Here is a 14075-nt window from a genome sequence, read left to right on the forward strand (position 1 = left end):
TGCATCAAAAGAAGAAGACATTGTAAAGAAAAAAGCTTTTGTTTAGACACAACTGTGTTTTTGTAATAGCTAGACTTGAGAAATTTAACTTTTTTTTATATATATATAATTTTGATGGATAATATTGATGTTTATTTTGAAGCATTTTTTCCAATTTTTATCAATTTTAAATTTTCACAGTTGCGGGAAAGTATGGGGTAAAGGTCAGACAAAAAGGTAAAGCTTTGTAACCCTTAAAACACAAATTGTCAATGTCACATGTCAAAATATACTAAGTAAATATCCTTAAATCAAACTAATAACTTATCATACAGCATTTTTCTTACTTTGCCTATCTGTAAATTTTGATTACTGTTGATGGAAATATTTTTTTGGCGGTTTGTCTGTGTACAGTGAGATCAGTGTTTACTTACATTTATCAACAAAAATCTAATCCTTTCCAAGCCTAGTAACATCCAAGGAAACACAAAAAGTGTATAACAATCAAAATGGATGTTTTAAATATATACTTTAAAAATTAGCTGGAGTGCAGTGAAGGCTAGACAAAAGCATTTTTAGGGCTCAATCCTGCAAACGTGAACTCTTTAGTGACTTTGCAAAATGTAATCACTTTAGTCCCACTGTAGTCAGAATCCAAATGGGGGCAAGAAACTGCTACTTAAGTGACCACTTATGTGAGTAAAGTTACTTACTTATGTGAAAAAGAACAGGAGTACTTGTGGCACCTTAGAGACTAACAAATTTATTTGAGCATAAGCTTTCATAGGCTAAAACCCACTTCATCAGATGCATGCAGTGGAAAATACAGTAGGAAGATATATATACACAGAGAACATGAAACAATGGGTGTTATCATACACATTATAACAAGAGTGATCAGTTAAGGTGAGCTATTACCAGCAGGAAAGAAAAAAAAATTTTTTGTAGTGATAATCAAGATGGGCAATTTCCAGCAGTTGACAAGAACGTGTGGGGAACAGTGTGGGGGAAAAATAAACAGGGGGAATAGTTTTACTTTGTGTAATCACACATCCACTCCCAGTCTTTATTCAAGCCTAATTTAATGATGCCCAGTTTGCAAATTAATTCCAATTCAGCAGTCTCTCGCTGGAGTCTGTTTTTGGAAGTTTTTTTGTTGTAATAGTTTTTTCTCTCTCCTGCTGGTAATAGCTCACCTTAACTGATCACTCTCATTATAGTGTGTATGATAACACACATTGTTTCATGTTCTCTGTGTGTGTGTGTGTATATATATATATATATCTTCCTACTGTATTTTCCACTGCATGCATCCGATGAAGTGGATTTTAGCCGACGAAAGCTTATGCTCAAATAAATTTGTTAGTCTCTAGGGTGCCACAAGTACTCCTGTTCTTTTTTATGGATACAGACTAATGCGGCTGCTACTCTGAAACCTTACTTATGTGAGTGTTTGCAGGACTGAGCTCATAAATTGCAGATTTCTGTCCTCTACTGTTGTTCTCTGTATCTCACACTCATTTAAAAACAATTATTATGCTATGTTAAAGAAGCAGTTGCTACCATTGCATCCTTAAAATTTGAGGGATTATGATAAATAAATTCATAATGATCAAGAGGACATTTTACTTGCAAAATCTTTACTTAGTATTTTCTACAAGAGTTTTGTTAATGATGTATCCTAGTTTTTTCTTTTCATTAATGTATAGTTTGGTAGTAGCACATGCTAATGGGCATTTGTAAATAAATTGTTTGAGACTTCTATAAAAAGTTATCAGGTATTCAAAATAATTGGCTTTTGTCACCAATGGGGGAGGATATGGGATGCTTTCTGATTCACTGTGTATATATTAATATAAGAAAACTAATTTGTTGAAGTTAGAAAGTGTCACTCTCTCAGGGAGTACAGAGAAACCATTTTATTATCTTTTTAAATTTTGTGTTTGCCACTGGGATCTGTTGGAAGTCACGGCCATGTGCACAGAGGATCTGTGCTTCTGGAGTAGTTCCAGGGTTTTCTATCCCATCGCATAGCTTCCTGACTATGTGGCTATTGCCCTTGAAAACCTCTTTAGAAGGGGGTTCCCAGAAAAGGTTATTAGGATGTATCACCTTTACCGCAGATTTCCTACAGGGTTCATATAGTTCATATACTACCGCATACTTCTTTGGAGCCTGGAAACATGAGGAAGAGAGTGTTATGGCAATCTCTGATCCTCTCACTCTGCATAGGAAGGGGACATCCATGTGTGATGCTGTATGGAATCTGTGGGACACTTTAGTATATTATGAATACCAATATTGTAAAATTGCAATGAGTTATGCCAGATATGCCATGTAAGGTATCTGCAAAAATGCTATAATTGGCCAAGTATAATCTTGTTTATATGTTTATATTTCCTTTGTATTGCAAGTTATAGATATATATGGTATGTCAAGTTTTTCCAAACTTGTGCTGTGCATCTGGGTGACACCCCGAGACAGATTGGCATCAGCACTGCCTACCCTGCTTGATGGCCCATCAAGGGACATCAACTGTACAGTGAACCCATTGAAAGGGTCAGGGGATACACCTTATGACTCAGCAAGGTGTGCTGGGCACAGAGGCGGATTTACAGTGAAACACAGGGTGCCCTGGCATGGGGTCCCCCAACAACAGGGAGACCCAGGGCCGGGCAGCTACAGGGGCAGAAGCTTGGTCCTGCCGGCTCCAGGGGTTCCTGCTGCAGGGCAGGCTCTGCCCGCACCCAACGGCAGTCAAGCTCCCCCCTCCCCTGCCTCTTCCCTGCCTCCTCCCCTGAGCGTGCAGCCTTCCCGCCCCTCCCCCTCCCAGCGCTTCCCCTGCTGCCAAACAGCTGTTTGCCAGCGCTCCTGGAGGGAGGGGGAGGAGTGGGGCTGCAGCAAGCTCGGGGAAGGAGGCAGAGAAGTGGTGGGAATGGGGCCTTGGGGAAGGGGGTGGAATCAGGGCAGGGCAGAGGAAAGGCGAGCCCCACACTCCCCCTACACATACCCCACCCAGCCCCCTGCTGTGAGCCACTCAGGGCAGGGGGCTCATGTGGGTCAGGGGGCTGGGAGAATCCCTATGACCCCAGGCCAGTCCCCCATGCCCCTGCCCTGACTCCTGCACCCACCTCTCACACTCCCACGACCACCGCCCTGACTCCTGAACCCCCCCACATCCCCAGCCCCACCCTGAGCACCAAATGGGAGTTCCTGCAACCCCCCCACACACATTCCCAAACCCCAACCCCTTGCCCCAACCCTGAGCCCCCTCCTGCACTCTAACTCCTGGCCAGAATTTGCACCCCAACCCCCAGCCCACTCCTGCACCCTAACTTCCTCCCAGACCCTGTGCCCCCAGCCATGACTCCTGCACACCCTCACACATCCTCTGCCTTCCATGACTCCTGCATCCCCGCCCCCACAGCCCCAGCCCTGACTCCTTCGACCCCCCTCACACACTCCTAGCCATGACTCCTGCACCCCCTCACACACTCCCAGCCCCCTGCCCTCCCTAACTCCTGCAACCCCCCACACCCCTGCCCCCCAACCTCTTGCCCTCCCTGACTCCTGCACCCCCCACCCCCACATCCCCACCTGCACCCATCGCACCAAACGGGAGCTGCCAGAGGTAAGCGCTCCACATTCCAACCCCCTGCCCCAGCCCTGAGCCCCCCTCCCTCACCCAAACTCCTGACCAGATCCTGCACCGCAACCCCCCAGCCTGCGCCTGCACCCTAACTCCCTCCCAGACCCTACACCCCCAGCCCTGAGCCCCCTCCCGCACCCTAAGTCCTGGCCAGACCCCGGACCCAATGTTTTTTTACATTTTTTTTTTTTATAAAGCACTCTTATCCAAAGTGCTTTACAATAGTTAGCTAACAGTACAAACAATATTTGGAAAGATCATTAAGTGGTCCACCAAGACCCACAGCGATTTTCAAGTGGTCTGTGGAAAAATAAGTTAGACCAGTGGTTCTGAAAGCTGGTCCGCCGCTTGTTCAGGGAAAGCCCCTGGCAGGCCGGACTGGTTTGTTTGCCGCATCTGCAGGTTCGGCTGATCGCGGCTCCCACTGGCTGCGGTTCGCCGCTCCAGGCCAATGGGGGCTGCGGGAAGGGTGGCCAGCACGTTCCTTGGCTCGTGCCACTTCCCACAGCCCCCATTGGCCGGGAGCCGCGATCAGCCGAACCTGCGGACACGGCAGGTAAACAAACCAGTCCGGCCTGCCAGGGGCTTTCCCTGAACAAGCGGCGGACCGGCTTTCAGAACCACTGAGTTAGACTACAAAAACAATCAAGGTACCTCACTTTATTTTCATTTACTTGCTATTACTTATAGGAGGAGGATGAAGAAAAAAAAAGAATGAAAAACGGGGGCAGGGGAGATAAGAGAGAATGTTCTTTTTCTTGGCTGAGTCCCAAGGAGGGCCCCCAAAAATGAAACTGAGCACAGGGCCCCACTAACTCTAAATCTGCCACTGGCTAGGCAGATTGTATTTGGAACAAAGGAAATACAAGCTGCATGGCAAAAGACTATAAAAGGCAGTTGCATCTTCTCCCTTTTTTTTTTTATTGCTGCTTCTTACCTCTGGAGTAACTTTTCTACAAATGAAGCTCAGAACAAAGGACTGAATGACCCATCTGTGGATATGTTCCAGAGGGACTTTCAAGCCATCAAACTCACCAGATATTGCTAAGAACCTGATATATGGACTTTGAAATCTTTGTATGTATGTAGCTGCTTTATCATTTAACAACTTTCTTCTTGTTCTTTCTTTTTTCTTTATAATAAACCTTTAGTTTTAGGCACTAAAGGATTGGTTGGCAGCATGGTATTTTGGGTAAGATCCATGTCTATACTGACCTGGTAACATGGCTGGCCCTTTGGGGTCAGAAGAACATTTTGTATATGTGAGCAGAGTTTTAAAATAACTTCTCACTATACTGGACCTAGGTGCTGATTGGAAGCCAGAGAACTTTTTTTTTTTTGCTTCTAGATAACCAGTGTGGGGATCAGAAGAACAGTTTGTGACTGGCTGGAGAATTTAACTCCAGTATTACCTACCAGTCTTGGGAGTATCTCTCTCCTTTTTGCAGCCTGCCTGACCTTGGCATTTCCAGTGAGGGCTACCTAGGGTCACATTGCATAGTTGGCAGGATCCACAGAACCAGATCATTTGGGTTTGGATCAGAACCCCATGCTATTCCAAACTTTGAAATTTTGATACTGAGTGTGTTAAAGGTTAAAGTTAGTCACAGTGAGCGATCCATAATCAAAACTGAAGCCCTGAGAGAGAGCCAGCACCTACAATATAAGAGAGAAATGGTAGAACTTCAAATGCAAGAGAAGCAGTTCTTGGCCTGGCTGGAGAAAGAAGCTGAAGAGAGAAGAAAAGCTGCCCAGGAATGCAAAAAGCTAGAACTGGAATGCAATAAGGGTGTCTGTGCAACTTTCTTTTTTTGCTTCTTGATAACCAGTGTGGGGATCAGAAGCACAGTTTGTGATTGTTTGGAGAGTTTAACTTCAGTGTTACCTACCAATCTTGGGAATATCTCTCTCCTTTTTGCAGCCTGCCCTGACCTTGGCATTTCCAGTGAGGGCTACCCCAAGCTCCCTGGGTGACACCATGCATGGGAGGTTTTCTCTAGAACAGTGGTTCTCAACCTTTCCAGACTACGGTACCCCTTTCAGGAACCTGATTTGTCTTGTGTACTCCAAGTTTCACCTCACTTGAAAACTACTAGCTTACAATATCAGGCATAAAAATACAAAAGTGTCACAGTACACTATTACTGAAAAATTGCTTACATTTTCATTCTGTCTGTATGAAATTTTAGTTTGTACAGACTTTGCTAGTGCTTTTTATGTAGCCTGTTGTAAAACTAGGCAAATATCTAATGAGTTGATATACCCCTGGAAGACCTCTGCATATCTCCAGGAGTACACATACCCCTGGTTGATAACCACTGCTCTAGCATATGAATCTTCACAGGATATTTCAGGTCTATGAATCTATCAAGACAACAACAAATACTACTGCTGCTAAACTCATATATATTTTCTATCAAAAGATCTCAAAGAGTATGTATATCTATGAGAAATAATAGTAGAATAATAGTTCAAAGACTCTTTTTTTTTTTTTTTTTTTTTTTGGGTAGCAACAGCTATTAATCAAATATCATTGTTTCCAAAACAGCAGGGATTCAATATATACTACCCTCGATATGTTAATATACTATTGTAAATATATTGTTTAATTCAAAGGCAAATTTGCATGGAAAATACTACTGGTTTTACTAGGGTACTGCAAGTCAGTAGAAACCCTCACCTAGACTGATCTCAGGAAAGTAATGTATTTTTAGCCCTGCTTTAATTTAGGATTTCACCAGAGGCCTCCACAGATGTTTCTCTTGGAAGTTATCATAGTCTGCTGTCCCTGGAGGATATGCCCATTATTGTCCCAACTGTTAGGGCTGATTTAGATTGTGGCCATCACAGGACTACCTTTATTTTGTTAGAATGCAGATCTCAAATTTTTCTGGTATTCAGTGATAGGGTGTATTTTCACCTCTCTCAAACTGCCTTCTTATTCTCTTCATTTAATAAAAAGAAGTAAATCTCTAGCCTTTAGAGTTGTGAAGAAAACCTTGAAAACAAGCCCAAGAGCAAACATGCATTGATGTCTAAGTTTGCAGAGATCCTGAAATAGTTCTGAAGTGTGAACTGCCCCATTCATCTCAGTGGGTGTTAATTTAGATGCCTGATTATAATAGTTTAACTGCCAACATTATTAATTATTTCACTTCCTGGAAAGAAAAGAAGATCTATACAATTTAGTCTAAATGACAGTTCATTTTGGTACCCCTCATGGGTGGTCTTGGGAGAATATTATGGCTTATGTTTTTGTCCCCAATCAGGAAGGAGCCAAGCCTAAGAAACCTAGCAGGCCATCTAAAACCAACCAAGGAGCAGCCAAGCTCAAGAAGCTCAGAGAGTGCATGTAATTATATATTGAACATCTGCACGATCTACTAAGAGCAGTGGCTCAGTGGCGAGAACTTATTTTGTGTGCAGAGCTTGGAAAAACACCTCTATCTTTTTTCAATTTGACTACTGCTAGAATGTATCCCACACAGAGGCTCAAATATAACAAGTGTAGCTATCCTTTTAAGAGGGGGATCTTATCTTATGGTATTCTCCTCATTAAGACAATGATCAATGGCAGAGAGAAGGCTTACCATTAACCTTTTGGTGCTTAGAACTACATTTCAACATAGCTCCTTAAGCATCTCTAAACATCTTCATGTCTTGGTCACGTGCAATACCAGGACAGTAATGAGTAGTCTCCCACAACATACAAGGTCACCAGTAAATGATCAGTTCTTGCTGGAAATCATGACCCTCTGCCAGTAGACAAAATTGTGGTTTTTTTCTTCTCTCTGAGCTTTATATTTGCCGGGGAAGCGCAATATATGTGCATATTGACTTAGCAAAAGGGAGCTGATTTCAGTTAGGAAAAATACACTTTAATATTAAATATTTCAGGAGAGCTCCTATAACTTGGTGGCAACCATAATAACTGTCAGCAAAGGTATCTTTTGCTACCACAGTAGTTGTTTGATCCTTAGGCAGATGCTTTTGTAATAATTGGGGAATTGACATATATCTTCCCACCTCTGCCTATCTATTGTGAATTTTTTCCAGACTATGAAGCAGGAAAAGGCAAAGATCATGTGTTAATTCCATTTTGGGCTAGATATCTGTGGCTACCAGGCCTTGCTTTAGGATAATCTTCCTGACTGCATGTCTAAATTTACTTTGTACACTTATTGCCTTCTCTTTATCTTTTTTGTTCTCACTTGATTGGCACAAAAGCTTCTTGGTCCAAGATGTTGATAAATATTCCACCCTTCTTTCTAAGTGACAGGTTTTGCTCAGCATCCTAACAAAGATTCTGTTTTGATTATCTCTTCCTGTAGCTAAGATACTTTCAGAAAGTATTGTTCAAGTATGGCCACAATAACAGAAATAACTGTTGGAAGGAAGCTTTCAATTTTATTTTGGAAGACATCTTGAAGGAGCTCAAGTTTAACACTTTATGGTCAGAGACATTAACCATGTTTATCTGTAGCTAACCATTGCTAAGTTGATTCGTCAGACATTCATTACATGATGTTGTTTTAGTCTTATCTCGGTGTTGTGGCTTGGTCTCATGAGAGTATTTAGTCATAAAGGTTTTCAAGCATGAGTTCAAGACAAGCCTATCTTGCTCTATTTCACTCTGACTCTCTCTCTCGGTTTGTTGTAGGATGATAAAGAGGATAGGTATGACAAGGGAAATATTACTTACTGATAATTAAATTAATTGTTTTCCTAATTCCCAATCTTGCATCTCTTCCTGTCAACCCTTACTTATTTCATTCATGCTATGATTTTTCTGATTGAAGAGAATGAACATGTTTACTGTTTGTACCATGTGTATGTATATAGTCTTGGTTTAATGGTATTTTGACCTCCTTGCTTTTTGGTGGATAGAAACATACAATTCTATATATTGAACTGTAGCTGAAAAATAGAAGAGCAAAACAACACTAATTGTATTGGTATGTAACTTGTCTTTACTTATGGTTCTTATGTGTTTAAAATTATGGATAATTACCTTTTTATTTTTTAAAACTAGGATGCTGAAATTAATTATGAAGATCAAATTAATAAAATTATTATGGAGAAACAGGAACTTGAATGGCAGAAGGTTAGTAATTTTTCTATAAGCCTGGTAGTTTTAGTAGTTAGCTGTTAGAATTTCATTTAATGGGGTGTTAATGGCGTTCGGAACTAGATACAATTGAATGTTAATTTTTTTTAGCTTATAGTCATATCAGTATTAAAGCATGAGGGAAACTGGATCTGACAATAATCTTCCATACTGCTCACACTATTTTTGGCAATATGGTAGCTGTCATCAGGATTCTAAAAATGTGAAATTTTGTTTAAAATATCACAAAATTTGGTGTGCTTGGAAGTTTTGGCTAAGAGAGATGTAGAACTTGAAATAATGGTTTTGCATCTCACAGATCAGGTGTCTTGACAGAACTATATAGGGGAGGTAATACAATAGCTGTCTGCACTATGCCTGGCTTTAGCAAGTACTAATACTACCATGGTTTCAGGAACAACAAATTCACTCAATATTTTTTGGGGGGAAAATCCAAACGAAATTTATTTTCAGCAATAAGTTACATGTTTATACATGTCCAGAAGTGATTCGGTAGCATTTACACTTCCAGAATGAAGCCTGAATAAAATGGGTTTAACATTCTTTTTAGAGTTAGGACTCATGAGGTTATATCAAGGATCGGGGTCCCACAAGTTCTACCACACAGAATTGGGGCTGAGAACTCTATCACTAATCAGTCACCCATGTAGTAGGTCAGTCCTTTTACTACTTAGAGATATTTCTCCTTTTTATATTAAGGAGGTATTGACAGGTTACTTACAGTCTTTAATCTAATCCATGAACACCTTAATGAGGCCTCTTCTGTCTCGTATCTTCAGATATGTCAAATTTATCGCCAAATTTGGGGTCGGGAAGGAATTTTCCCTGGGGTCAGATTGATAGAGACATTGCGGGACTGGGGAGAGGGTTCACCTTCCTCTGTAGCATGGGGCATGGGTCGCTTTCAGGTTTAAACTAGTGTAAATAGTGAATTCTCTGTAACTTGAAGTCTTTAAACCATGATTTGAGGACTTCTGTAACTCAGACAGAGATTATGGGGTCTATTTTAGGAGTGAGTGGGTGAGGTTCTGTGGCCTGCAGTATGCAGGAGGTCAGACTATACGATCACAATGGTACCTTCTGACCTTAAAGTCTGAGTTTGAGAGCCTCTCACAGAATTTAGACAAAATGGCTGAGCTGTGTGCGGTTTTCTATCCTTTCCATCATCTTGTCTTAAGGACCATGTATAAAATTCAAAGAACGCGTTTTGGAATCATTTTAAAAGAGTGAGTCTTTTTCAAGGGTTACAGGTAAATCACGTTGTTCAGGGATGGTGTCCCTAGCCTCTGTTTGCCAGAAGTTGGGAATGATGCGACGGGATGGATCACTTGATGATTACCTGTTCTGTTCATCCCCTCTCGGGCACCTGGCATTGGCCATTGTTGGAAGACAGTATACTGGGCTAGATGGACCTTTGGTCTGACCCACTATGGCCGTTCTTATGTTCTATGAGCTTCTTTTCACCTCACAAAGAAAATCAACTGTTTATATTCTAAGTTACCACATTTCTTTACCTCCACAATTGAATGATCAAGGTCATAGTTGGATATAGGAATGGAAGAAAGATAAATGTGTTGTTAGCAACTTATGTACAATTTTATTTGATATTTATGGCACAATTGCTCTTACAGTATCTAACAATTCCTGTTAATAATCCCACACTGAAGCCTAGCTTCCAATAGGACCATCTTAACAAAACTTTGTCACAGAAATTGCATAAGAAGGTGGTAGTCAGTGTGGTCTTGTGCACTGTGATGTGAAGATTATTAGTTTGGGTCCTGAGCTCAGTCCCTCTGTCACCTGTCAAGGGCTAGGAATACTGCAGAGATAGTTTCTATCCATCCTGGTTAGTTGTGCTATTGTTGTGTTACAGAAACACCATCACCTTTACTGTTTACATAAGCACACACTTTTCTCTGATGTGGAAAATCATATTATTCTAGCACATGAAATAATTTAAATTAAGTCAGTAACAATCTATTAAAATGTAGTTTAAATCTTGCATTGCATAAAAAGAATACATAATTTGTTAGAAACAACCAAGAAAAGAAATATATGATATATTGAAAATCCATCATAAATTTATTGTAGAGGCAGAAATAAAAAGTATTTTTGTGTGTATGGTATGCATTTAGTGATAAGAACAGTGGGGTATGAATTCAATAAAAAACCAGGAATAGAAGATAGTACAAAGAGCAATGCAGTCAAGTTTCTGTTAGAACCATAGAGCCAGTTTTTCATAACTGTATGCAAAAATGCATAATTTACTTCTGCAATTGTTGATTATGCATACAAATGTATAGTTAGACATTTAAAGTGGTAGTTTGCATACACAATTTAATGATTTAATGTTCAGTTGTAGTAACTGTACATGCAGTACATTGTACAATTGTGCACAAACAATTATGAAAACCTAATCCTTAACTTTTTCACTTCTTTGTATCTTTAGTTTTAACTGTGTGAAGATAACAACAGTGTGTTTGGAGTTATTCAAGCCCTGCTTGCTTAAACTGTTTCTTCCTTAGAAGTTTTTTAGTTAGCAGAGTTTGTAATTTCTTTGAACTCCATAATTCATAACTACATAATTCAAAGCTTCATCCATACTCATTTCATTGAACACCTCCCTAGCTTTCCCAGTGAATCTGGTCAGCAGGACAGGCATATGCTATACCTTGGGATATAGTGAATTTCACATAAATGTTCACAGGTAGATAGAAATTCCTCTATGTCTTCAGTATTTTTGTAAATGGGACAAATTCTTTCCCAGTTTTTGTTGTCACAAGGGGGTGGATTTCCAGGTTGTAGCTCTTCCAAGACTTGGAGCTGAAGTCTGGCAGATTCCTGTTGCATCTAGTGAGCCTTCTCCTCAGGAGCCAGCCGTTCCATATGCCTTAAATGCCTTTTCCATATCAGCTTTCTTTTGCTTTTCCTGCAATCGAAGATCTATCAGCTTTTGTTCATGTTCAAGTTGCTGCTGGTTTTTCACTGCAAGCATTTTCACTGGGTCTGCTTCCTGATCACTGACCAATAACAGATTTTTTCAGTTCCTGCTCTGGGGCTTTTTTCCTAAAAGTCAGCCCCCTCTGTAACCATAATTCTTCAAGGGTTTTTCTGTCAAGATCTTCATACGCTCCTTGCTCATTCACTGATTTTAATCCTTAAACTCCAATATCAAAATGAACTTTTGACAAGCGTGTGGTTCTGACTACAAAATCTCAAATAACCACAGGCTAAGGAATCATTCTTTTTGTTGAGTACAAATTCCTTTTCCTGATTTTTGTTTTATGAATGGCTGTATATTTTTTTCAATATCCTTTTATGTGGTATGTATTGCGCACCAGAGTTTAGATAGCCCTAGAATTTACAAATTTTCATCTATCATATTATGAACAAATAAATATGTGGACTAATAAAATATATTACCTTTCTCCTGCATAGTTTTTCTCCACATTCATAACAAATGGGTAATACCTTTCACCAGTGGAATTCAGAGGTGATCTAGAGTCGTTGATGCCGGGGACTTCAGGACTAAGCCTCACTCTTCACCCTGCGCTACCAGAAATTCTTCCTCTGGTGGTAGAGCAAGTTGGCACTTCTGTTCCTCCCAACCAATTTGTTTTACAACTTTATTTTTTATTCATTTTGTGTTCAGATAGAACTCAACATAGAAATGTCATTCATTGATGTAATCCTTTGGTAGGAAGGTAATAGTGGGTAGGCTCCCAGATAATTCCTTAAATTACAAAGCTTTTACTTTATGTAGAAGAACTTATATTTCTGCCTATTATTCTATTGTAATAGGCAACATTTTAAGTTAATATTATGTTTTCCCCTTTACTTCCCAAGCTGTGCAGCACAATGAGAAATTTTTTACCTGATAGTATTCTCTGCTAATAACTACTCTCTTTGTTTAATCCACTCTGGTAGTTTGGTAAATTATCAGAATACAATTTGTAACAAACTGAAAATTTTCTCTAAATGGGAGACATAAACATAAAATTCCCTTCAAATGAGCTAATACAGTTTCAAATTGTCTTAATACTAATAATTTGTTGCTGGAGTATTTTTACAGCTGTGGAAGAACTTTTCTGGTGGCCTGCGGTAAGGAGTAAGGCTCCAGCAGCAACTCTGGACTGTCTCAAAATTCCACAGGTGAGAGGCATTATCCATTTGTTATGAATTAGGAGAGAAGCTGTTAGCAGAAAGAAAATTACCAGGAAAGACACTTCTCATTCAAGATCTTCAATTTTACATAAGTAATTTATTTTATTCATTTTTTTTTCTAGAACCTACTTAAGAAAGAATCAAAATGGCAATATTTTTTCTTAAAATATTAGTTCTCTGTTACTGAAAGGGTATAGTAAGAGTCACGTTTAAAGCACATTATAATTTGACCTAATTTAAAGTATTTTCATTGAACAGGAAACTCTGCAGCATGAGACAGAAACTTTAAACAAACAACACAAAGAAGCCATGGCAGCTTTTAGAAAACAGGTAGGAAACTGAGACTCTTTAACTCTGATAATAATACTTTTAAATATGATGGTCAGAAAACCATATTATCAAGTAGTATTAAAAACTTTGTAATGCTGTGTATAAAATATTATGATACATCCCCACAAGAAAACATTAAGTCCTTTTTTGCTTTCAGACACACAAAACACACGTTTTAATTAATACTTCCTACAGCTGTATCAGAGAGAGAGAGAAAATCTTTTTTTTCACAGAAATCTCACAAAGCTAAGAACTTGGCAAAGGTAAATTATGATGATCAGGAAGAAATAGTCAACCTGGTCAAGTTACTACCTGAAGAGAGAGATCCCCTTCAAAAATAAGTTCCAAAATATCATCCAGCCTTAAACATTAATGCAACCAGAGAAGGAAAAATAGGATTTATTTGGATCTAATTAAGTGTAAGTATAGTATACTTTGGGCCAGATCCTCAGCTTTTCCAGAGCACTGCTTGACACACCTGGGAGTCCCCACCTGATTTGCCTTTGGAGGCTGCTGGTGGCTGAATTGCTCCCTGGTACAAGTTAGAGCTTCTCTAACTTGTGCTAATGAATAACTGCTCTATAAATGATGCTTCTTTGGCTAGGATTGCTGAAGTGCATTGTGTTCTAGCCCTGCCCCTGACAACCTCCCAACTAAGGGGAGCAGCAGCTGTTAAGGAGTCCCCTAAAGTAGGAAAATTTTCAGGTGCTGCCTTAAGGTAGCTTTAAGCACGGTTATGTTACTCAAACAGTGGGATTACTGATGCTTAAAATTTGGTATGTGCTTAGGTACTTTATTGAATTGACCTGACCCAATTGGCATTTT

The 14075-nt window shown here is 39.8% G+C and overlaps 1 protein-coding gene across 1 annotated transcript in view; it reads left to right on the top strand.

Annotated features, from left to right (window-relative positions):
• CCDC73 (coiled-coil domain containing 73) overlaps positions 1-14075 on the top strand; it is a 154448-nt gene that overhangs the window by 45737 nt on the left and 94636 nt on the right. Inside the window, exons 3-4 of the mRNA XM_043548532.1 lie at positions 8661-8732; positions 13179-13250. Of these exons, the coding sequence (XP_043404467.1) occupies positions 8661-8732; positions 13179-13250 (144 nt within the window). The remainder of the gene's footprint in view (positions 1-8660; positions 8733-13178; positions 13251-14075) is intronic.

The sequence above is a fragment of the Chelonia mydas genome, chromosome 6, assembly GCF_015237465.2.
Source record: "Chelonia mydas isolate rCheMyd1 chromosome 6, rCheMyd1.pri.v2, whole genome shotgun sequence".
NCBI classification, from domain to species: Eukaryota; Metazoa; Chordata; order Testudines; family Cheloniidae; genus Chelonia; species Chelonia mydas.